This window comes from Panthera onca, chromosome A1 (genome assembly GCF_046562875.1).
Source record: "Panthera onca isolate mPanOnc1 chromosome A1, mPanOnc1 haplotype 2, whole genome shotgun sequence".
In the NCBI taxonomy this organism is placed as follows: Eukaryota; Metazoa; Chordata; class Mammalia; order Carnivora; family Felidae; genus Panthera; species Panthera onca.
Genome location: NC_138339.1, coordinates 96,554,479 through 96,578,504, shown reverse-complemented (window position 1 = coordinate 96,578,504; position 24,026 = coordinate 96,554,479). Strand labels below are relative to the sequence as shown.

Sequence of the window (24,026 nt, the reverse complement as noted above, 5' to 3'; positions counted from 1 at the left end):
GGAAAGAGGTGGAATTAATAATAACGTATTTAACTCAACATATCCAAAATATTGCCATTTCAACTAGTAAATATATTTTATGATATATTTCACATTTTTTAATACTAAATCCTCAGAATCTGATATGTATTTTATACTTTAGCACATCTCAATCCACAATTAGCCACATTTCAAATGTTCAATGGCCACAAATGGCTAGTGGCTACCATATGGACATAGAAGTACCCTTGTCTCTCCCAGGGACATAAGTGACTCCAATTTCTCCATACTGCCTCAGGCCCTTTCCTTTCCAAGTCTAATGCTTCTACTCTGGTCCTAATGCTATCCCAACGCCCCTCCATTAGTCATCACGTAATTATTACCAAGGGCCTACCCAGTGCTGGGTATTCATGTTAACTTATGAGGATGAAAAGATGAATCAGCCACAGAGCTTGACTTCCAGGAGCTCTCAGCTTAGTGGGAAATGAAGGCACAGTATAAGAGAATTCGATGAAGGATTTACACACAGATATGTACAAAGGGATGCTGAGGAAGGACTTTCTGGGGCTCCAAGGAGCGTTCACATAGATGGGACGTTTCTATTGAGTTTTAAGGAAAGAGGAGAACCTGTGGGAGGGCAGGGTAAGGTGTTTCAGCCACAGAGAAAAGCATTTTCAAGACAAAAATAGGACGATCTGCCTCCTTAGAAAAGGCAAGCGTCTAACAGGTCAAGGAGTGGCAGGTGGGAGAGTGGGGCCGCGGATGCCCGTGGACAGAGTTACTGTGGGGTTGCTGTCCAAGCAAGGAAACCCTGTGCCAGGCTGTGACACAGACTGGAGAGGACAAAGAAGTAAGGAGAGCCTGAAGGAAGGAACGAATAAAGGGGGTGGCAGTATACCTAGAAAGGAGGCGAATGTACAATGAATGAAAGAAACGGAGGAGCATTATTTTCTGAAGACGCCAGGCTTTATGATGGAGGCTGGACAAAGGGCCTAAGAGTTAAGGCTTTCCAGGCCCAAACTCACTAAGCTTGGGTCCTCAGGGCCACTAGCATGGCATTTACACAGCACTGTTACAAACTGGAGTGATCTGAGAGCACAAATGGCTTCCTTCCCTGCAGAATCAATGGGGCTACCTATGCCTTAATCTAGGCAGTAGCCAGAATCAAGCTAAATCACTTCCAGGATTGCTGGGTGAGTCACACCTGTGTGATGCAGCAGGTGCTGGGTAGCAGCTGGCCAGCTCCATCGGATGATGTGGTAGCTTATTTGACCTTGGGTTTCCTGGAAGAAGTCTCTGGAACTCTCAGGTGAGAAGAAGGCAACAACAATAACATGACTCCCACAGTGAGCAGGAGCCTCTAGGACCCTCTGGAAAAGCTAAGGCAGGGAGATGAAATGGCTGGAAGATCACATAGCTAGGAATAGGCAGAGCCAAGAACAGAATTTACCCCCTGGGCCACTGAAGCCACGATGCGATCAGTATAGCGGGTGTTATGGAGAACTGTTTACCCTGTCAGCAAACTCAAGTGGCAAAGGAGAACGTTAGGCTAGAGACAAACCAGGCAGTAAAACTGTGTTCGTGAGCCAAAGGGATTCAGTTTAGTAGCAATAAACAAGGTACTCACATGGTGAAATATCCACAAAGTTTGGGTCGATATTATGCAGCAGCTCCTTTCTGGGGGATGGGCTTCCTTCACTAGAAGAGAATTTTTTAGGACACATTAATTTCCTCTCTCAAATCAATATGATGATTTTTAATATTTCCCTTTCTTGCACTACAGGAAATAACAAACCTGCCAATTAACAACTTTGTCATGCATTCAGAGATCTCTAAAATCTGCAGTTGGTGCGTCTTCAATTCATCATTTGTCCCCATGATAGCAATGATGAACATCTGATAAGACTTTCAGCGTCAAGTACTATGACAATTAAAAAATAAGAGTCCTGTTACCCTTGGGGCACCTGGGTGGCTCAGTCGGTTAAACGTCCAACTTCGGCTCAGGTCATGATCTCACGGTTCGTGAGTTCGAGGCCCGCATCGGGCTCCGTGCTGACAGCTGGGAGCCTGGAGCCTGCTTCGGATTCTGTGTCTCCCTCTCTCTCTCTCTGCCCCTCCTCTGCTTGCTCATTCTCTCTCTCTCTCTCAAAAATAAAATAAAAGATTAAAACAAAAATTAAAGACTCCTGTGACCCTTTGCAATGAACGATGTGGCTGTATTTATACGCGGCCGTTCCTTACAGAGGGGCAATGAGAACCCAAGTTGTTCTGTGTAGGCTTCACGCTGACCATTCACAGGGAGATGCGGAAATAACATCTGCCAGGATAGCAGCATCAATACTACTATCACAACCTACATTAGTGGTGAACAGAAACTTGGGGATCACAGACCAACCCCTTATGTTACAAGTAAGGAAGGCACAAAGTTATTGGTCAAATCGTAGATCATGTGACTCTCAAAATGGTGTTCTCAAAAAATTGAGAGTATTAACACCACCAGATATATGTGGGGAGTGCATGATGCACCCAGGACATTTGCTAGTATGTACTCAGCCTTATGTAAGAAGTTGTTAGATGCAATTTCAACTGTGGGGAGAGGACTATTTGAGAACCCAATAAAAGGTTGCAAAGTACTACTTGTTAACACTGTAGGCTTTGTATACAACTGAATAATCACTAAGGTCCCTGATGTAACCAAGAGGACATGGTTTCAGGCAGCCCAATAGCCACACCCCCAAATCACAGGTAGCTATCAGCAGCAATGGCTTAGGATTTCAAGGCCCATAGAATTGTGTATTTGCCAAGTAAAAAAAAATATTTTTTAGCAAAATTTAATTAATTAAGAAAACCCCAAGTTTCAACTACCATCAGCATTATTTTATGAAATAAAGACGATTTTAACAGCCAAAAAGGTAGGAAGAATATGATCTCAGAATAAATGACAGCTCTTCAAAGTGAGTGCTTTTAACTTCAGTATTCTATAAGATTTCCTTGTTCTCCACTCCATAAAACACACCAATTAGAGACTGGGAGGGAAATACACAGGGATGCCTCTAGTCCCGCAGGCACCAGAGGCAGGGTTGCTGGGGAGAGGGGGCTATTTCCCAGGACTTTTCTCATTTTCTTCCTGAGGCAACTAACTATCTGATTGTCCTGGAGACTGTCAACCAGTCCAAAATGATAGGAACTAGAGTTTGATTCCAGAAACTCTGAATGCAAGTAAGCACGATTAGCAAAGAAAATGGTAAACATGAGAAAATCTAAACAGGATGATGATGATGATGATGATGATGATGATGATAATGATGATGTCTAATTTGTGGGTTCAAAGTAAATAGAGTTAAAATCTGGATAATAATAGCAAGTAAGTCAGGAGGGGAAATCAGAATGGATGCATTTTATAAAGTCTTATCATTGAGAAAAAGTTAATACTATTGATGAGATTTACAGTTAGCTGAGTAAAATCTGCATGTTAAAATTTTAAGATGACTTAAAAATAAAGATAGAATTTTTCTGGACTACCTAAAAACAAAACAAAATTCATTCAATTCAAAAAAATATCCAAAAACGTCAGGGCCAAGATATTAGTACATAACTATTTGTCTTTAAAAGCAAAGTTCACTGGAATACCCCAAAGCGTTAGGCACAGTTAAATAAAGGATATTTTTCTAATAACTTTTAGAAAGAGTCTCTCTGTATGTTACTCATTCATATTTTTTTCATTACTCAGAAGAGTCACAGATATTTCAAAATAAGGAAACTAAAAAGAAGAGATGACGTTTGGAATACCTGAGTTTGTGAGTAACCCTGGTGATGGATTAGGTCCTGGAAAAATCTCCACAGACAGAATCACCATGATGCAAATAGGAACAAAAACAACAACAAAACCCAAACAAAAAACAAACAATTCTCTTGAGCATGTTATGATACTACTTTTTAAAATGTAGTCATTGGAATATTTAGAAAAGGATGTGGTTACGGATATGAGGCAAGAAGACAGTATGTGATCAGTGAATAAAACAGTGATCAAACACCCTTAGTCACTCCAAGAAATTTATTAAATAAACCAAAGAAACCAAATGTACATTTAGGGACTGAGTAAAATACCATAAATCTTGGATTACTCCCCCTCAAAATATAAATTAAAAGCCCAGACAAGTTCATGTACTAATTCCCTGGGGCTAGCCTTTTGGGAAATGATGGATTTTAGAAATATCTCCAGGTGGATTTTTAAAAAGATACATACCTACATGGGAAGTAATTATGGAAATATGAAAAAAAAATATACACCAAAGTGTTAACTGGGGGGGGGGGTGGATGGGTGGAGTGAGGTTATCAGGACTTTTAATTTTTATAACTAGTATGTATTATGATAATTGGGAAATTTTTAAGATTTTTTAAAAGTAGTATATAATTTCTAAAAATTTCTAAGGCCCCACAAACACATTTAAAAGCGTAACAAGGGGGAAAACTCAGATATTTTACAGGATTTTAAAGACAGGAAGAACTATCCAAACTAGGACATACATGTAATATTTAAACATGCTAACTTTTGGAATGTGATTGTATTCTACCTGCTTACAATGTAGTTATCACAACGATTGATCATGTAATTCCCTCTCAGGAGTCTGAGAATTCCCATGCACATTTAAGAACAGGATTGCTTTTACCAAAACGGAGAAAACACAATAATGGGTTTAGAGTCACCGGGTTCTCAAATCTCGACACTAAAGGCTTTGTTTCAATAATGGGTGCAGGGTCTTAATGCCTGAGAAGGAGGGGAGGAGAGGAAAGGAGGATAGGGAGGAGAGAAGATGGAGGAAGAAAAGGCGGGGGGGGGGGGGGGTGAGGAGGAAGTGGGCTTCCTTTAACAGCTATGCCGCACTAAGTTACCTTACCGGTACAGTTTCACGAAAGTGATTATGCACACACATATACACATACACACATCCACTCGGGAAGGCACAGAAACCGTGTGGCTCACTGCAGGGGAGACCAGGGCACAGCACACTGATGCTGGATGGGAGAAGGGGACTCAAGCCTCCGGAGAAGAACACAGGAGAACCCGGCAGGTGAGGGGTGTTGGGGAGTCGGGTGATAAACGGGGATCTCAAAGACCAGCCCTGCAAGCTCCATAGTATTGCATAGGGAATAGTTTAGAGTCATGATTCTCAAGTGACCAGCAAAGGGCAGAGAACTACTGGTCATTATAGAGGTGTAGCCCAATAATGACGATGCCTGGAAGGAAGAATAAACACCTCCCTGACTCGGCTCAGCTCCCAGGAGGAACTCGGTTTCCCCAGAACCAAGAAACTGGACTCCAGCGCTCTGGTTACTGGGAGAAAAATCTCTACCACTGGATTAATAAACTGACATTCTCTTTTTAGATTAAAAGAGAGGAAAGTTCAATAAGCAGGCACCTGTTTTCAGTGCAGTTTAAAATACTCTTAAAGGCTCACAAATCCTTGATCATCTAAAGTTGAGTAGTCTCTAATAATCATATAAAAGATCTCACTCCTGTACCTGGAGAGAAAAATGCTTAGGCTTTTCTTTTTTTATCTTTTCCTCTTCCTGTGTATTTTTAGGGCAAACCTCTTGCACTGCCGTCATAGTGCCATCCTTTCTTCTCTGCGCCTCTGGAAATTTTTGTCACCAATAACCTCTACTTTTTTATGCAGTTTTTCCACATATTTATGTATTTATTTTACCTTTAACCATCATATCTTCTCTTCACCATTAAATGTCTCCGAACAGTATTGTAACTGAAGTTATTCTCATTTTATCTCACATTAGAATTACCCGAGGAGCGGGGCACCTGGGTGGCTCAGTCAGAAAAGTGCCAGACTTTCGCTCAGGTCATGAACTCGTGGTTCGTGGGTTTGAGCCCCATGTCAGGCTCTGTGCTGACAGCTGAGAGACTGGGGCTGCTTCTCATTCTGTGTCTCCCTCTCTCTGCCCCTCTCCAACTCATGCTCTACCTGTCTCTCTCTCTCTCTCTCTCTCTCTCTCTCTCTCTCTCTGTCAAAAATAAATAAAAATAAAGAATTACCTGAGGAGCTTTCACATCCAGATGCTCCGACTACATCTCGTAACCAGAAAGATCACTGTGGGGCAGAACCCAGGCATCAGTACTTTTTTGAACTCCTAGCTGATTCCAGTGTGCAACCGAGAGGCACCGGGTTGCGACCACTGCTCTGGAACAGAGCTATTCAAATATTAATGTACATGCAGATCCCTAGGAGATCCTGTTAAACTGTGGATCTGATTTATTTGAGCAGGTGGGGCCAGGAATCTGCATTTCTAGCAGGTTCCCGGGTAGTATGGTTGTTGCTGGTCTGAGGACCACACTTTGAGTAGCAAGATTGGAGAAAGTCCCTTGGAGCCCTGTTACACAGGACTGGAACTCCTTCAGCGTTTCCTAAATTAGAAATTCGTTTAGTTTAGACCTGATTCTAGAGCGATGGTTCTTGACCCTGGCTACACAATGCAATCACCTGGGAAGCTTTAAAACATACTGATGCATGAGTTCCGCCAAAAGAGCGTGATCTCATTGACATGTGCTTCAGCCTGGGCATGCAGATTCATAAAAGTAATTTGTTTTAAATTAGCTTTATTAAAATATAATTTACAAATCATACAATTCACCCATTTAAAGTGTTCAGTTGGGGGTGCCTGGGTGGCTCAGTCGGTTAATCATCCCACTCTTGATTTTAGCTCAGGTCATGATCTCACTGTTTGGGAGCTTGAGCCCTGCAACAGGCTCTGTGCTAACAGGGCGGAGCCTGCTTGGCATTCTCTCTCTCCTCTCTCTCTGCCCTTCCCCCATGCTCTCTTTCTCTCTCTCACTCTCTTTCTCAAAATAAATAAACATTAAAAAAAATAAAGTGTACGGTTAAATATTTTTAGAGTATTCAGAATTATAAAATAACATCTAATAAAACAAAATCGAATTTTATTTTTTTCCCCTACTAAATAAAAATTATGTACCCTCGCAGAAGCCCTAGGCAATCACTAATCTGTAGCGTTCCTTCAGATGTGCCTATTCCAGACATTTTATAGAAATGGGATCATAGAATATGTGGTCTTATGTGACTAGCTTCTTTAACTAAGTGTAATGTTTTCAAGGTTCATCCATGTTGTAACATTTATCAAGTACTTCATTCCTTTAAATGGCTGAATAATATTTCATTGTACGGATATAACATGTTTTCTTTATCCACCCATCAGTTGATGGACATTCGGTCCACTTTTTGGCTATTATGAATAATCCTGTTATGGCTGCTCATGTACAAGTTTTTGTATGGACCCTTGTTGTCATTTCTCTTGCATATATACCTAGGACTGGACTTGCTGGATCATATGGTAATTCTATATTTAACATTTAAAGACCTGCCAAACTGTTTTCCAAAGCAGCTGTGCCATTTACACTCTCACCAGCCTGGTATGAGCATTCCAATTTGTCCACATCCTCAGTATCGCTTGTTAATGTCTGTCTTTTTGATTATCGCCATCTTAGTATGAAGTGGTATCTCACTGTGGTTTTGATTTACATTTTCCTTTTCATGTGGATATCGACTATTTGTATAGCTTCTTTGGAGAAATGTCTATTCAGATACTTTGCTCATTTTTAAATTGGATTGTCTTTTTATAATTTGTAACTGGGTTGTATATATTCTGGATATATTCTGGATGCAAGTCCCTTATCAGATATGTGATTTGTTAATGTTCTCTCCAAGTCTCTGGGTTGTTTTTTTGTTTTGTTTTGTTTTTTTGTTTTTTTGCTTTCTTGATAGTATCATTTGCAGAACAAAGGTTCAAAATTTTTGATGTGTTCTAACTTATCTATTTTTCCTTTTGTTGCTTTTGGTGTTTTATCTATGAAACCAGGGCTTAATCCAGGGTCGCAGAGATTTACTTCTACATTTTCTTCTGAGAGCATTATAGTTTTAGCTCTTACACTTAGGTCTCTGACCCATTTTAAGTGAATTTTTGTGTATGCTGTGAGGTAGGGATCCAATTTCATCCTTTCACATGTGGATATCCAGTTATCCCAGTACCATTTATTGAAAAGGTTATTCTTTCCCAGCTGAACTATCTTGGTACCCTTGTCACAAATGCAGCTGATTCTACCACACAGCTCAGGGTGAGAATCACTAATCTTGAGACTTGTTACAGGAAGTCACATGTGATTATATGTTCTAACTTCTTGATTTTCTTCAATAGAGCAAAAGATGGGTGACTAGCTTCTAGGACACTTATGTAATGAGCCCATGTATAATGATAATGGCTTACCCTTGAAAATACATCCTAGGTCCTCAGAAAGTACCTTAGGAAACCCATTGATAACTCCCTACCATCAGTCCCTTTAAAACACCCCTGTATAGGGATATAAGTACCTTGAACACAATTGTTTTGCATATGATGCAGTTTCTTCCCCAGAGATATGTGTACCAAAGTGAGATGGAAAAAAAAAAGTGTTTTGTGTGTTCATGACACAGTCTTCAGTGAAATCAAGTGTGTGATCACCACAATCTTATACATAAATAGTGGCTTCATCAAACTCATAAATGCTTATGGGGATGGAATATTGTTATATTACAACATGTGTTAGCTTCTATCTTCTTTATGTATCTATGTATTTATAGGTAATGTGACAAATATTGTAGTACTTCCTGATAATTTTGTACCTTATACTGTTCGTAAGTTTTATTTCCATACAACCAAAGCACTAGAAAGTAGACTGTGAACTGCTTCAGTAGTTTGTGGTCTTCCTCCTGACCAGTTCTGAAGACCTCACTCTCTGACATGCAGTCCTGCACAGTCTGGAAGGGCATAGCCTTTCAGGGTCTGCATCTCAAGTCCACAAGGCTCTATAATCCAGAGCCTTTTTTCCCCACTCACTAGCAGAAGGTGGATAAAAGTGGGGCGCCTGGGTGGCTCAGTCGGTTAAGCGTCCGACTTTGGCTCAGGTCACGATCTCGCGGTCCGTGAGTTCGAGCCCCACGTCGGGCTCTGTGCTGACTGCTCAGAGCCTGGAGCCTGTTTCAGATTCTGTGTCTCCCTCTCTCTCTGACCCTCCCCCGTTCATGCTCTGTCTCTGTCTCAAAAATAAATAAACGTTAAAAAAAAATTAAAAAAAACAAAACAAAACAAAAAAGAAGGTGGATAAAAGTACCTTCTTACAGAACTGTTTTGAGAATTCAATGAGGTAGCCTACATAAAGCACATACACATAAAGCTTGAGATACAATATGTGCTGAATAAGCTGGTAGCTTAAAAACAACACCTTTATTGCAGAATGGGATCGTGACTCTGCGGACATGGAAAGAATATAACCACACATACAAGACTATAACCTGAGACACGCATATAAGAATAATATGGAACAGTGGAACATTTATATTCCCATCCTTTCTTCTTGCTGGTAAGAATTCCCCTTATGAAATATACTGGTGTAGCTATAACTTCAGTTTCTAAGACATGTAACATATTCTCTCCCATGTGAGACTCTTGTTTCAGAAGTATCAGTGTCAAAAATAGCTAAGTCGCAGTCTACTTATCATGAACTGCATATAAAAAAGATATAATGTCATCTGTTATCTAGGGATTTTCCCTATTTTTCAGATTAAAGGACATGGTGTAGTTTGCTATACAAGCAATACTATCTTCATTAGGTTGTTGATTCCATTTGTGAAATTTAAATCTCTGAATAATGACTGATGATGTATGTGGGAAATGAGTTTTCAATAATGAAGTTCATGTAAATGACCTCATTTTATTACGGCAAAGTAATGGAAGTTTTTACTATGACAAATGTTTGGGCTCCAGACTGATAGGGACAAAGCAGAGCTCTCTAATTAGCTTCTTAAGATAGGCACCTAAAGGACTGTTCAAAGATCTTTGCTGTGCAATGCTCACTACCCACCCCAGCTTACATTAATGATTATGGCAGTAAGTTGGCAAAGAACTATGTGAAGAAAAAGAACCGTAGCATGTTGTTCCCATTGACCGCTTAATGACAGAGACCTATCTCTAAACCAGTGAAATGGGTATGTTTCATCCATGTCTGTAACAGCCAAACTGGAGTTTGGTTGCAGTTTTATGTTGCAGTTTGTTTTGGCCAGGCTACTTTGAATAACAGTAGCTAGTATTAATAGAGCATTTATTATGTGCCACATATCACTTTAGATGCTTTACATGCATTATTGTATTTAATCCTTGACACTAGGACATAGATACAACCTTGGCACGGAGAAACTAAATGATTTGCAAGATCATGTGGTTGAACAGGTGATAGAATTGGGTTTGAGACTCAGGCAAATTAACTCCTGAATTCCCAACTTCTCACCACTATGCTAAACTGTCTCCTTAGTAAGATGTGGGCGTGGCCTCACTATCTCCTTGAATGTCTTACGTTTCCATTCATTCAGCTTATTTTCAAGGCTCTATTACCAAATATCTCTATTAACTTCAAAATGCCTCTACTAACAAAAGAGATAATCATTTCCTCCACCCTCTTCTCTTAAAAACTTACATAATGTGGTATGCAGTTAATTATCTTTGATGACATTTTAGCATTCAATTTTAACTTATCTCAAATTTCATATTCTCCGGATTTGCTTTAAAAATAACAGGACCCTGATCAGTGACTAGTTTCCAATATGCTATAAATATTTTCTAAAAGTCTACAGTTTCAGACACTGAGATCACAGCACTGTCCATTTATAAATAGAGTTTCCAGTGTTTGACTTTCATTTTCCAACTAGTTGAAGGGTGGGGCAGTAAAACATTCCCCATAAATAAATGAAATGCTATTAAATTCCATACTCATTTTGCCACTAGCTGCTGACCATCTGTCATAAAAAGCCACACCCTGAAAAGCAGTATCAAATATTTAGAATAGAAATAGGCATGATGATATTTTTGCAGATGAGATTTTGAAAAAAAAAAAAAAAAAAGTTACTGATTAAAAAACTCAAGAAACACCCGCATAGTAATATCTGTCCTGTTACCTCCTTGTGAGCATCATCATCATCGTTACCATTTCATCTCGAGCAACTGAGCTGTGACCGTATTCCAGGCACTACGCTAGCTAGATGTTTTATACATAGTCTTTCACTAAATGCTCACGTAAGTGCCTGTGAGGTAGGTACTCCTAATGTTACATTTTACACACAAAGGAACGGACGCTTATAGATGGTAAGTAACTTGCCCAAGGTCACACAAATAACAAATGGAAGAGATAAGACCTAAATCAGATCTAACCCCAAAGGTCACATTTTTAGCCGTTATACAGTTGACCCTTTAACAATTTGAGGATTAGGGGTGCTGACCCCTGTGAAGTCAAACCTCCATGTACAACTTTTGACTCTCTCAAAACTTAATTACTTACAACTTAGCCTACTGTTGACCAGAACCCTTGCCAATAACATAAGTGGTTGATTAACACATGTATTATATGTTATATGTAGTATATACTATGTTCTTATAACCAAGTAAACTAGAAAAAACAAAATACATTTGCTGTACTGTGCTGTATTTATATTTAAAATTCTGTGTATAAGTGGACCCATGTGGTTCAAACCTGTGCCATTCAAGGGTCAACTGTACCAGTGAAATTCCTGGAGGGACTTCTTTTCCTTGTTATGTGGGTCCAGGTGACTGGGTTTGCATAAATCCCATGTTCCTTAAAAAGTCATTTTAACATGCATACATAACCATGAATAAAGAATTTAGGCATGGGAATTACAAGATTTTGACTAAATGTGGTGAGGAAATATGTAACTTAAATTCACTTGATATAAAGTTATATATGGAGAGATTGTTTTCATGTATATTTTTATTAAGAAATCTTATTAAATTTTTAAAGTAGACTACTTAAGAGATAAGTAATATTACTAAGAATAACTGCATCAGTCCCCTAAATATCATCTTTTCCTATTCATTACTGAAAAATAATTGGTAGGACTTCTGGGTTAGTCTCAGGGCAAACCAGCAGGGCCTAATATGCCTTTCTTCCAATTTCCATGATAATACCCATGAAGAATTACAAAAAGATGAAAACTGGCAAGCGCACTGGAAACTAAAGACCAGATGCCAAAGTCTCCAGGGGATTTTCACTAATGCCAGTGCTGAAGACATGAACAACATATTCTTGAATTCCACCATAAGAATCAAAACCTGGTCCCAAAGAAAACAGAAAAAGATGGATTTGCTCTGTCTACCTCTAACTATGGGACTCAGAGATCACACTACAGATAAAAAGGGCAATGAACTCCCATTAGCTGTCTTCAGAACTAGCCCGTCACGGTTCTTCCTCCCTCACTCCCAGTTACATCCCCCCCCCCCCCCCCCCCGCCCCATGTCCACCAAGGCAGCAAACACTAGCCTCCACGAGAGGAAACAGAAGAAACTAGACATAATATGTAGCATCCTTGCATGTGAACCCACCTGACCAAAGGGGGTAAAAAATCTGAACCAAACCTCAGAGCACTACATACTGTGGGCTTAGGGTAGAAGCAGGTTTACTAAAAACGTTGGTAGAGAATCAAAGAACAATACATCATTTCTTAAACATTTTGCTTTAACTTACAAACACATATATATTCCCTTGGCAGTCTTTGAATGCAGGGCTACTGGACAGAAATACCTACCATCTTCATGACCATACTTATAATATGGTTGCACACTTACATGCTTCTTCTAGAGTTTCTAGGGCTGTTTTCTTAAGCTGGAGCAAGAGCCTAAGAACATGTGAGTTTCAAGATTTCTGCAGAATAACGGTGGCCATGTAAATTTTAATCTCTCCACACATTCTCCCTAGAAACCATCTTGAAAAGGAAAGAAAGTAAAATCACTCCGTGGCTAAAGCCTACAACATACGCGGGAGATAGAACGTGTTTAAACCCTGGATGGCTGTGAGGAAATAAGCATCTGAGGCCTGAAGAGTCAGCACCAGGGTCAACTAGAGTAGAGTCAGGCGGGGATTATGCAAAAGAGGGTCAGGGAGCACAAGAGGGAAGGACTCACATTGTGCTTGGAAATATACACCCCAGAAATAGAGGGCCCCGCCCGGCGTGATAAAAGATTGAGATACAGTTCTGATACCGAGTGGATCAGAGAACAGGTTACTGAGGGTTCAAAAGGAAGGGCTTGGACAGTGTGCAGGACAAGAGTGGCACTCTCAGGCAGGCACCAATTCTGACAGGAGCAGTTGGAAGGTGGATAGTAAAGGGAAAGAAGGAAGGGCAAAAGATCAGGGTCCTACTGAAACAACCGAGCATCACAGAATCACAAGAAGGTGGACCAGAAAGACAAGGGAACATTTATTTGTTTGTTTGTTTGTTTGTTTATTTATTTATTTATTTTAACGTTTATTCATTTTTGAGAGACAAAGAGAGACACAGCATGAGCAGGGAAGGGACGGAGAGAGGGAGACATAGAATCCGAAGCAGGCTCCAGGCTCTGAGCTGTCAGCACAGAGCCCGACACGGGGCTTGAACTCACGAACTGCGAGATCATGACCTGAGCCGAAGTTGGACGCTCAACCTACTGAGCCATCCAGGCGCCCCATGGGAACGTTTATTTTTTAAAGTGCACTTCTTGGGGTGCCTGGGTGGTTCAGTCGGTTAAACATCTGACTCTTGGTTTCAGGTCAGGCCATGATCTCATGGTTCGTGAGTTCAAACCCAGCATCAGGCTCCACACTCACAAGTGCAGAGCCTGCTTGGTATTCTCTCTCTCTCTCTCTCTCTCTCTCTCTCTCTCTCTGTCCCTCCCCCAAATAAATAAACTTTTTTTAAAAAAGTATATTTTATTTTGCAGTAAAAGAAGGTACTCTTGAACTAAGAAATAAATGAAACTATCCAAATCCCATCTGCACAGACTGCCTGCCCATCATGTCCAGGAAAGGCTGACCTATGTACATGTGAACAACAAAAAGAACCCAGCATCTAAACCAAGTTAATACGGGAGTTTAAAAAATAGGAGATGAGAATTAAAACTTTTGGGCAAATGAAAGCATTCTCCCCACTACAGCAAACAACAAACAACAACAACAACAAAAACAAAAGAAAGAAAAAGAAAAAGAAAGAAAAGAAAGCCACAAAGCAGAAAAAAATGGTTACATGATATTTCAACATGAATTAAATAGAATTAAATCAGCAACTGCCAGTATAAAAAAATACCATGAATCAAAAATTTTAAAACTCTGACAACGAACTAAGGGAAGAAACTAAAAGAAAAGACAAAATCTCATAAATGAAGGGATAGTATACATAACTGAAAGTATGTGAAGGCATGTAAAGGATAAAAAATGAAAAGAGAGAAGATAATTAGAATAAAGAAAAAGGGCCAGAGAGAAACACAAACAAAAGATATATAAATAAGATTCAATAATATCTATAATGGGAGTCACTGAAGAAGAAACACAAAACAGTAAAACATTTAAAACTGTAATTCACAGCTCTCTGAAATGAAAGACCTGAATGTACAGACTGAAAGAACTCACGGTACATTTAAGAAAATTGACCCAGCACAGTCACTTTGAGACAGAGCTAGTAAATGTCTTAGACTTTAAATCATAATAATAGTAATAATTAAAATCTTCTGAGCCTCCAGGCAAAAGGACCAAATCACTTGAAAAGGAAATGAAATCAGGTTGACATTAAGCTTACCAACAGCAGCATAAAAAAACAAAGAGTGGGATAACATTTTCAAGAAACTCAAGCAAAGAAAGTATGAAACAAGGATTTAATATCAGTTGAACTGTTTTTCAATTATCAAGGTTATAGAAAACGCTTCAATAAATATGCAAGAATTCAAAGAATCCTGAGAAATCTATTTAAGAATTAATTCCTCCAACTAAGAGATAGTTGATAACATTTCAGAAAAGGACAAGGGGGGGCGCCTGGGTGGCTCAGTCGGTTAAGCGGCCGACTTCAGCTCAGGTCATGATCTCGCACTCCGTGAGTTTGAGCCCTGCGTCGGGCTCTGTGCTGACAGCTCAGAGCCTGGAGCCTGTTTCAGATTCTGTGTCTCCCTCTCTCTGACCCTCCCCCGTTCATGCTCTGTCTCTCTCTGTCTCAAAAATAAATAAACATTAAAAAAAAATTAAAAAAAAAAAAAAAGAAAAGGACAAGGGGTTAGCAGGGAATATATTATTCTAAAATAAAATTGTGAGTAAGGATAGAAGAACAGTATCATGTATACTACATGCTCTGATTAGGTAGAAATAATACAACTAAGAATAAAACTGGAAGAAAGGGTAAAACACGAGAGGTGAAAGTTCAATACGCTGGTTAGTTTCCTCGTAGGTAATAAGCAGAAGTCAAAGATGCCAGGTAGTAGAACCTAAGTAAAAGAGGAGGACTAAGAAAATTATATACAGATCCTCCTTGACTTATAATGGGAATATGTCCTAATAAACCCATTTGAAGTTGAAAATAGAATAAACTGAAAATGCATTTAATACACCCAACCTATGGAACATCATAGCTTGGCCTGCCTTAAATGCGCTCAGAACACTCACATTAGCTTATAACAGGGCAAATCATCGAACACAAGCCTATTTTACAACAAAGTGTTAAATACATCATGTAATTTAATAAATACTGTACTGCAAGTGAAAAACAAAATGGTTGTCCACGTATCAGTTGTTCATACTCTCAAGATTGCTTTGACTGGCTGCGAGCTTGCCAGCAGCATCGTACCGCATATTACTAGTGGTGGAAAAGATCAAAAGTCAAGATTTAAAGTGTGGTTTCTACTGAATGTGTACCATTTTTGCACCATCATGAAGTCAAAAAATTATAAACCAAGGACTGTCTGTAAAGATATCAGTATAATGGTGAACACTAGAATACCAGTAGTAGAATAAACAGTAGAATAAAACGTAACTCATTCTAAATATTAAAAGAACTAAAAAATCAAAGGTCAAAGATCTGAGTAAATATAACATAAAACAATACGACGAAGCTAGGAATAAAAATACCAGTCATAGCAATATATATAAACTCACCTCCTAAAATAAAATATTTTCTGATTGGATCATCAAGAAAAACCTAACACTGCACCTAACAACTACAGAATACACATTCTTTTCAAGTTTCCATGGCACAGACACCACAAAAGATCATATGTGGAGCCAAGCTCAATTTAAAAGGACTCAGTAATAAAAGTATGTCCTCTGACCACAAGAGAATTAAGCTAAAAATCAATAACTAGAGAAAACCTAACACATTTGTAAATTAAGCAACACGCTTCTAGAGACTTAGGTCAAGGAAGAAATCACTTGCACTGTCCCCACTGTTATATTTACCACAAAATTTGACATAAATTCTGCCTTGTCAGATACCAGGATGGCAATCTCAGCCTTCTTTTTTGTTTGTAGGAAAACCTTTGCTGTAATGGTACTTACCAGAAGACAATAGAGCAATGTCTATAGAATCTTGAGGAGAAGAGATTTGGCAAGAATTGTGAAATTATTATCTATGCTTGAAGGTAATTGATACTCTTTCATATGCAAAGATTTTTTTAAAAAACTCATCATTTATGTACCTCTGCTGAAAATTACTTTAAAATATTAAGCAACCAACCAAAAGATTAATTAAAATTAGGAACTGAAGAATGGCGAACCTATATAATAAAAGGAATGTTGGTAACATTAAAGATAATTAAACGTAGAGATCAACATATATAATTTCTCTATAGGTGGTTACAAAGTTGAATGCAGAAGAAAAACTTTTTGAAAAGAAGAGTTATAAGATTCATAATATTATGTTTCAGAAAGCTGGGTCTACAATACCAGATTGAATTAACAAGCCCTTGAAAATAGAAAATAAAGCAGGAAAATCTTGATCAAGAAAGTAAAGGCACAATAAAATTTTCTTTGAGTATTTCTGCTTGCAGCCAAGATGGAGTAGCAGGCAGAGTAGACTTGCCCTCCTGCCTAAAACAACCTAAAGAAAACCAGAAAGAATAAATGAAACAAAAGTTTTCAAAACACGGAATACCAGGGAAAGGACAGTGATCCCTGAGGGGTAGGAAACAAAGGAGGTGAGTCTGGTCATTAACCTAGCTTACTACCTTGAGAGAGTTTCCAGGCCCTGGTGCAGAGAAGGGAAGGTAATAGCCCAACAGAATCTCTGAGTTGAGAAGGTAGAACTGAGGGTCTAGGGAGACTGAGAGAACTAAAGTACATAGGAAAGCGTACCAGAGAAGAGAAAGCTGCACAGAAGGAAATTTGCAGAGGGTCCCATAAAGTACTTAGCTGAGCACTGATCAGATGTATGTGAGGGAACTACCCCAAACTGGGGAAAGAACCATCAGAAAGGATGAGAGGGAACAGTGCCCAGCATTTCACACAGAGTTGGGAATAGCACCTGTTCCCTCCAGCCAGATTCACAGAGCACCATGTAGATTACTGGGGAGGTTCTGACTCAGTCGTGGAGAATAATTAGCCCTAGGCTCAGCACAGGTCTGGACCTGCCTAATAAATTATAGAGCAATACCCAGAAGGATCAAACTATTTCTAAGTAACTACATCTCAGAACAAAGCAAGAAGATTTATAATAATACATAAATATCTAGCACCTAACGAGGCAAAATGCATAATATCTGGCATCAAATCAAAGATTAAAAGTCATGGAAACATGCCCCACTGTAAAGAGAATAATCATTTAGTCACAACCAACCAAGAACTGACATAGATGTTGGAATTAGCAGAAGTCATTAAAAGTTACTTTAACTGTGTTCTTTATGTTCATAAAGTTGACTAGACACATGGAGGACATAAAAAAGACCCAAATGAACTTCTAAAAATGAAAACCTACAAAGGGTGAGATGAAAAATATGCTGCATAGAATTAATGGAAGATTAGCCACTGATAAAGAAATAATAAACTTGCAGGTATAGCAATAAAATCTATCCAAAATGAAAGAAAGAAGAAAAGTAATCTTTTTAAAAATGAAAAAAGCATCAGTAAGCTAAGGGCAACTTTAAGTATCCAAGTAAGAAGACTGGATACTTTCATTCTTCCCAAATTAATATTAGGGTTAAATCTGATTCAATCTAATTTATAAGAAGTTTTTTTTTAATTTAACAAAATAATTCTAGAGCTCAGAAAAAAATTTAAACGGTGGGACAGTGAAGAAAACTTTGCAAAGGAAATAGAATGGACAGGTGGATAACTATTTCTACCAGGTATTTAAACATACTCTAAAATGTATATTTACAACACATTACACATTACAACAGTGAGATGCAAACATGAGAGCAGCTAAGTGAGACTAAAACAGATGCACCAAGACAGATCACAGTAGTAATAAGAACTTAAAAAATAATTAAAGTGGTTCTATAAAGTGAAAATGAAAAGAGTATTTAATAATAATAACAATATAAATATTATTCAATAATAATTATTCAATAATCAGTCTGGGTGGTCTTGGTAATACTTGGAGTAAAGTATCATTTTAAATCAGAGGTTCTTAATCTTTGGCTCATTGACCATTGGCCTTCATGGTATCTGTGAAAGTGGGGTGTAGAGTCAGTTTTCCCTTCAACTTTCCTCTTGAAGTTGAATCCATAGGGCAGAAGTTTTAAGTTTTAAAGTTATTAAGTTTTTAAAATATTTTACATCATAATACTTGATTGTCACTATTGTCATGTTCTAACATCCAGAAGAGTTTCCCATTGATGAGAAAGAAAAAAAACATTCCTACCATTATGACTAGGGGTTCTGCTTTTGTTTATTTAAGTGTAATAAAATATAAAATAAGTAAAAAAAAAGAAACACTGTGATATATTGATCCTTTGAAATGTCTTAAAATAACCTATAGGCTGTTTACCAAGTTGAAATGCAGAAAAACTATACAGAAGGGGAAAGAACTTGGAGAAGCCATGTCCCCTAGAAATGATAACGTGCTTTGTGGTTTGGAACGAAGAAAAACTGAAGCAGGTGAAGGAGCTCCTATTGCAAATGATGCCACTCACTCCATAACTGCCATCTCTTCTAAAATTTTAATATTTTGAAGCAGGTCCAAGAGGAACTGATAACTTTGCAGCTAGCTAGTGAGGCCTCTGATGCTCTCAGCACAGCCACCTCTCTTACTGGGATTCCTAGTTCATAAGACCCTCTTGAAATTTTCAGAAACTACCATTATCTTGAAAATGGTATTCCAAGTAAATATCTGACTAGAAGAAAGTTCCAGAACCTTGGGCACAGACCAAGTATCCCTGACATTTGGCTGTCCATTTGTTTTTGCTGCTTTGGATAAGAAGCTCCAGGGGCGCCTGGGTGGCGCAGTCGGTTAAGCGGCCGACTTCAGCCAGGTCACGATCTCGCGGTCCGTGAGTTCGAGCCCCGCGTCAGGCTCTGGGCTGATGGCTCGGAGCCTGGAGCCTGTTTCCGATTCTGTGTCTCCCTCTCTCTCTGCCCCTCCCCTGTTCATGCTCTGTCTCTCTCTGTCCCAAAAATAAATAAAAAACGTTAAAAAAATTTAAAAAAAAAAAAAGAAGCTCCAGATATCACTGTGACTGGATACTTTCTCTACCAGCAGTTATGGGTGCCGAATGTAGCATCACTGATCCCAAATGATGGCTTGCCTAATGCTATGAGAAGCATCAACTTCAAGGCCAGAGGGGCTGAATCATTTGTTAGGATCTTTCATCAAGGAATAGGAGCAGAATGAAAGTAGTTCTTCATTTACTGAATAGAAATTAGCTGGATTTCCAGAGGAAAGTTTTGAAATGCTTGATTAAATTTGGGCAAGAAATTTTACTGTCTTTTTTTTTTTTTTTTTTTTTTTTTCCAAATAGGACAGGAAAGCCCTCTCAATCACAGTATAGCATACTTGGACAATATTTTTGGCCATATCTCTTGGCTAAAGCCCCGCAGTCAATATTATGTATGCTGCTTAAGAATGAAGTGCCCTTGTTCTATGGGAGATGGGTCATTAGGAGGTCAGTATCCTTCTAACACTAAAGAAAGACTTTCCCCAATCCAGAGTTAAGGGTGCCCAAACTTTTCCAACTTCTTGGCAGGCAGAAGCAAACATATGCCAAACTTTTAAAGGTTATTCATAATCAATATAATCTTAAGATTGAAAAGTGGATTTAATAATCTAAAATCTGGCAATATGGATGAACATCCAAGTCTTTGACTTTGCCAAAGATAATAGCCTCAGTGAGTTGGGGACAGAGGAAATTATTCACCCTGAAGTCAACTATGTCTCAACTCAAAACTACCCTCATTTGGCAAAGTGTACTACAGACTTTTGACTCCATTTGCTATGGTGTGCTTTTGCAAGCCAGGATTTACAACACTTCTGCCACTGAAACAAAAATCAAAGCTGATTGGGTATCAAGCATGACCCATATATTGTCATATAAAAACCACTCAAAACTTTCTCCTACTTCTATAAGTCAAACCACAACAGTTTTCACATTGAAATTAGTGATCTGCTGAGTTGAAGTTGAAATTTTGCTCTGCTTAGAAATTTTTGTTCTATTTCCTTTTCATCATAAAGTAGGTATTAATTTTTACATTAAAAATTAATGACAAATCAGGGTGCCTGGGTGGCTCAGTTGGTTGAGTGTCCAACTCAGGTCATGATCACGTGGTTTGTGAGTTCAAGCCCTGCATCAGGCTCACTGCTGTCAATGCAGAGCCCGCTTTGGATCCTCTGTCCCCCCCTCTCTGTCCCTCCCTTGTTCGTTCTCTTTCTCTTTCTCAAAACTAAATAAAACATTAAAAAATTAATGAGAGAGACACAGGTTGGTAAAGAATGTTTCTCAAATATGTTTCTATGTGTAATCACATAAAAAAGAATGTGTAATCAGTGTCTAATATTATAAAAATTAATTCTTCCCAAATTTTTGTGCATATGTAAATTCATAGTTCTCAGAATCTCAAAGAGGTCCATGAATCAAAAACCTGGATAAAAACCCACTCCTCTGATTTAGATATAACATAACACACACAGGAATCTCACAACAGTTCAGGAATTATATGGAAGAAAATCAAAGCACCACACTTAGAGAAAAATATATAGCACATTTCAGGCTGAAAAAGAGCCTTCTGACCAAAACAGCAAACAAAAAACTGATTTCAGCAAGAAAACACAAACTTCCGTAAATGTAAAAAGTCACAAACATTCCCAAAAGAGAAAATACAAATGGAATATAAAACATTTAAAAATTAATTTCTTTAATAATCAAAGAAATTCAAGTTAAAATGAGACAATTTGCCTATGATATTAACAGAGGTTTGTTTTTTTTTAAGCTGTATAAGGAAAAGTTGTGAAAGTACGTGAGAATTCTCATACACCAGTGGAATAAAAGTACTGTGATACTTTGTTGGAAAGCAGTGTTATAATGTCCATCAAATGTTTTCAAAATGGTCATTCTCTAAATACTGCAGGATATCTCTTACACCTGGAATCTAAAAAAAAGAGGGTGGCTGAACTCTTAGAATAGAATGGTGGTTGCCAGGGACTAGAGGGTAGGGGAAATAGGAAGATGTTGCTCAAAGGGTACAAACTCCAGCTATAACATGAATAAGTTCAGTGGATCTAATGTACAGCATGCTGACTATAGTCAACAATACTGTATTATAGGGCACCTAGGTGATTCAGTCTGTTAAGCGTCTGACTTTGGCCCAGGTCATGATCTCAGGTTCATGAGTTCAAGCCCCACATCAGGCTCTCTGTTGTCAGTGCTGGGTCCACTTCGGATCTTCTGTCCCCCTCTCTCCGTGCACCCCCCGCCCCCGCTCATGTTCTCTCTCTTTCAGAAATAACAAATGAACATTTTTTTTTTTAATTTTTTTTTTTTTTTTTAACCTTTATTTATTTTTGAGACAGAGAGAGACAGAGCATGAATGGGGGAGGGTCAGAGAGAGGGAGACACAGAATCTGAAACAGGCTCCGGGCTCTGAGCTGGCAGCACAGAGCCCGATGCGGGGCTCGAACTCACGGACTGTGAGATCATGACCTGAGCTGAAGTCAGACGCTTAACTGACTGAGCCACCCAGGCGCCCCCAAATGAACATTTTTTTAAAAAAATACTATTGTATACTTAAAATTTATTAAGAGAGTAGATCTTAAATGTTCTCACCACACACAAAAAAATAGTAATTATGGGAGGTGATGAATGTGTTAACTAACCTTATTGAGGTAATCACTTCCTAGTATATATGTATATCAAATGATCACGATGTGTACCTTAAATTCACACAATGCTTTATGTCAATTATATCTCAATAAAGCTGGAAAAATGAAATTAAACTATATCATTTTTCCTTACCTTATGAATTCACCAGTCCTAAGTGAGTCAGAGAAGAAAAAGGTGTCAGACACCATTCAACTGGACTATAGAACCCTAACCACCCAGCGCTCCTTGACTATCCATCTCTGATTGCTACTTCTTGCCTTGCAGGTGAATGATGAAATATATAGACATTTTTAACAAAATTAACCTCCAGATTTTTAAACAAAATTTTGTTTAACATTTATTTACTTTTGAGAGACAGAGAGAAACAGAACATGAGCGGGGGAGGGGAAAAGAGCGGGAAACACAGAATCTGAAGCAGGCTCCAGACTGATCCGTCAGCACAAAGCCCGACGCAGGGCTCGAACTCAGGAACCGTGAGATCATGACCCGAGCCAAAGTCGGACGCTCAACCGACTGAGCCACCCAGGCGCCCCAACCTCCAGATTTAACTCGATATCTATTTTCTTCACTATCCAAAATCAGGCCAACTTTTTCAAGGTTTGTGTTCAATGCAAGAAAAAAAATTTTAGTGTATGCAATGAAACTGAGTGACATTCAAAAACAAATAAAATAGTCATTCTCTAATTTAAGAATGTAATTTCAAATAATTTCTATCTAGTGGGAAAAACCCAAAATATAGAGATTTTATGAATAAATTGTTTACTCTAGTGTTATTAATAAAAAAATAAAAATTAATCTATATTAAGGGAATGGTTAAGTTGACATATCAAGGTATATGATAGAATATGCATTCAGGGTCCCTGGGTGGCTCAGTCGGTTCAGCGTCTGACTCTTGATTTTGGCTCAGGTCATGATCTCATGGTTCATGAGACTGAGCCCCACATCAGGCTCTGTGCTGACAGCTTGGAACCTGCTTAGGAGTCTCTCTCCCTCTCTCTCGGCCCCTGCCCTGCTTGTGCAAGCTCTCTCTTAAAATAAATAAATAAACTAAAAAAAAAAAAAAAGAATATGCAGCCATTGAAATAACGTTTGTAATGGGTTTTTTGGATGACATGATCAAAATTGATGATGTATTAAGTGAGGAAAAAAGGTAGTAAAAAATACTAAGAAACATTTTAAGGAAATATGACACATATTTATGGTAGCTGTTTCCAGGTAAGATTTGGGTGATTATTTTTATCACAAATTACTTTTGTGATACTTTGCAAATTATCTACAATGAGTATATATTACTCACACTTGGGAAAATTAAATAAAAATAGAGTAACTGCAGAACACGTGTACATATCAAGTTTAGATCATGGATAAGGGACAGAAATATTTTAAAGAAAAAGAAAAACGTCATCTTATATGAATGAGCAAATAATGAGTATAAACTTTCAAAACAACTAATGAAAGAAGAAGTTTTGTTGTTTACTTCTTGGCTTAGCTGTTAGATGATGTGGATATGACTGAGTTCTGTTTAAATGGTAAATAATAGGGGCCCTGGGTGGTTCAGTTGGTTAAGCATCTGACTCTTGATTCCAGCTCAGGTCATGATCTGATGGTTTGAGAGTTGCAAAAATAAGAAACGGTAAAAGAACACCCATGCCCTTTACCCAGATTATCCTATTTTTCATATTTTACTAGATATGTACACTTTATCTCTCCGTGTACCTTGAAATATGTATTGAAATACACACAATTTTTTCTAAACCATTTGAGGGTAGGTTAACGTGTCATCATGACCTTTTACTCCTACTTCATTGTATATTTCCTAAGAATAGAAACCCTACTATTTTTGAGATGGGGCCTCTGAAGTGGGATGAAGAAGGAGA

The 24,026-nt window shown here is 38.4% G+C and overlaps 1 protein-coding gene across 1 annotated transcript in view; it reads right to left on the bottom strand.

The window, feature by feature from the left end:
* The window catches only part of ARSB (arylsulfatase B), a 168,967-nt gene that overhangs the window by 61,179 nt on the left and 83,762 nt on the right, over positions 1-24,026 (bottom strand). The window contains exon 6 of the mRNA XM_060635482.3: positions 1,607-1,677. Coding sequence (XP_060491465.2) covers positions 1,607-1,677 — 71 coding nt within the window. The remainder of the gene's footprint in view (positions 1-1,606; positions 1,678-24,026) is intronic.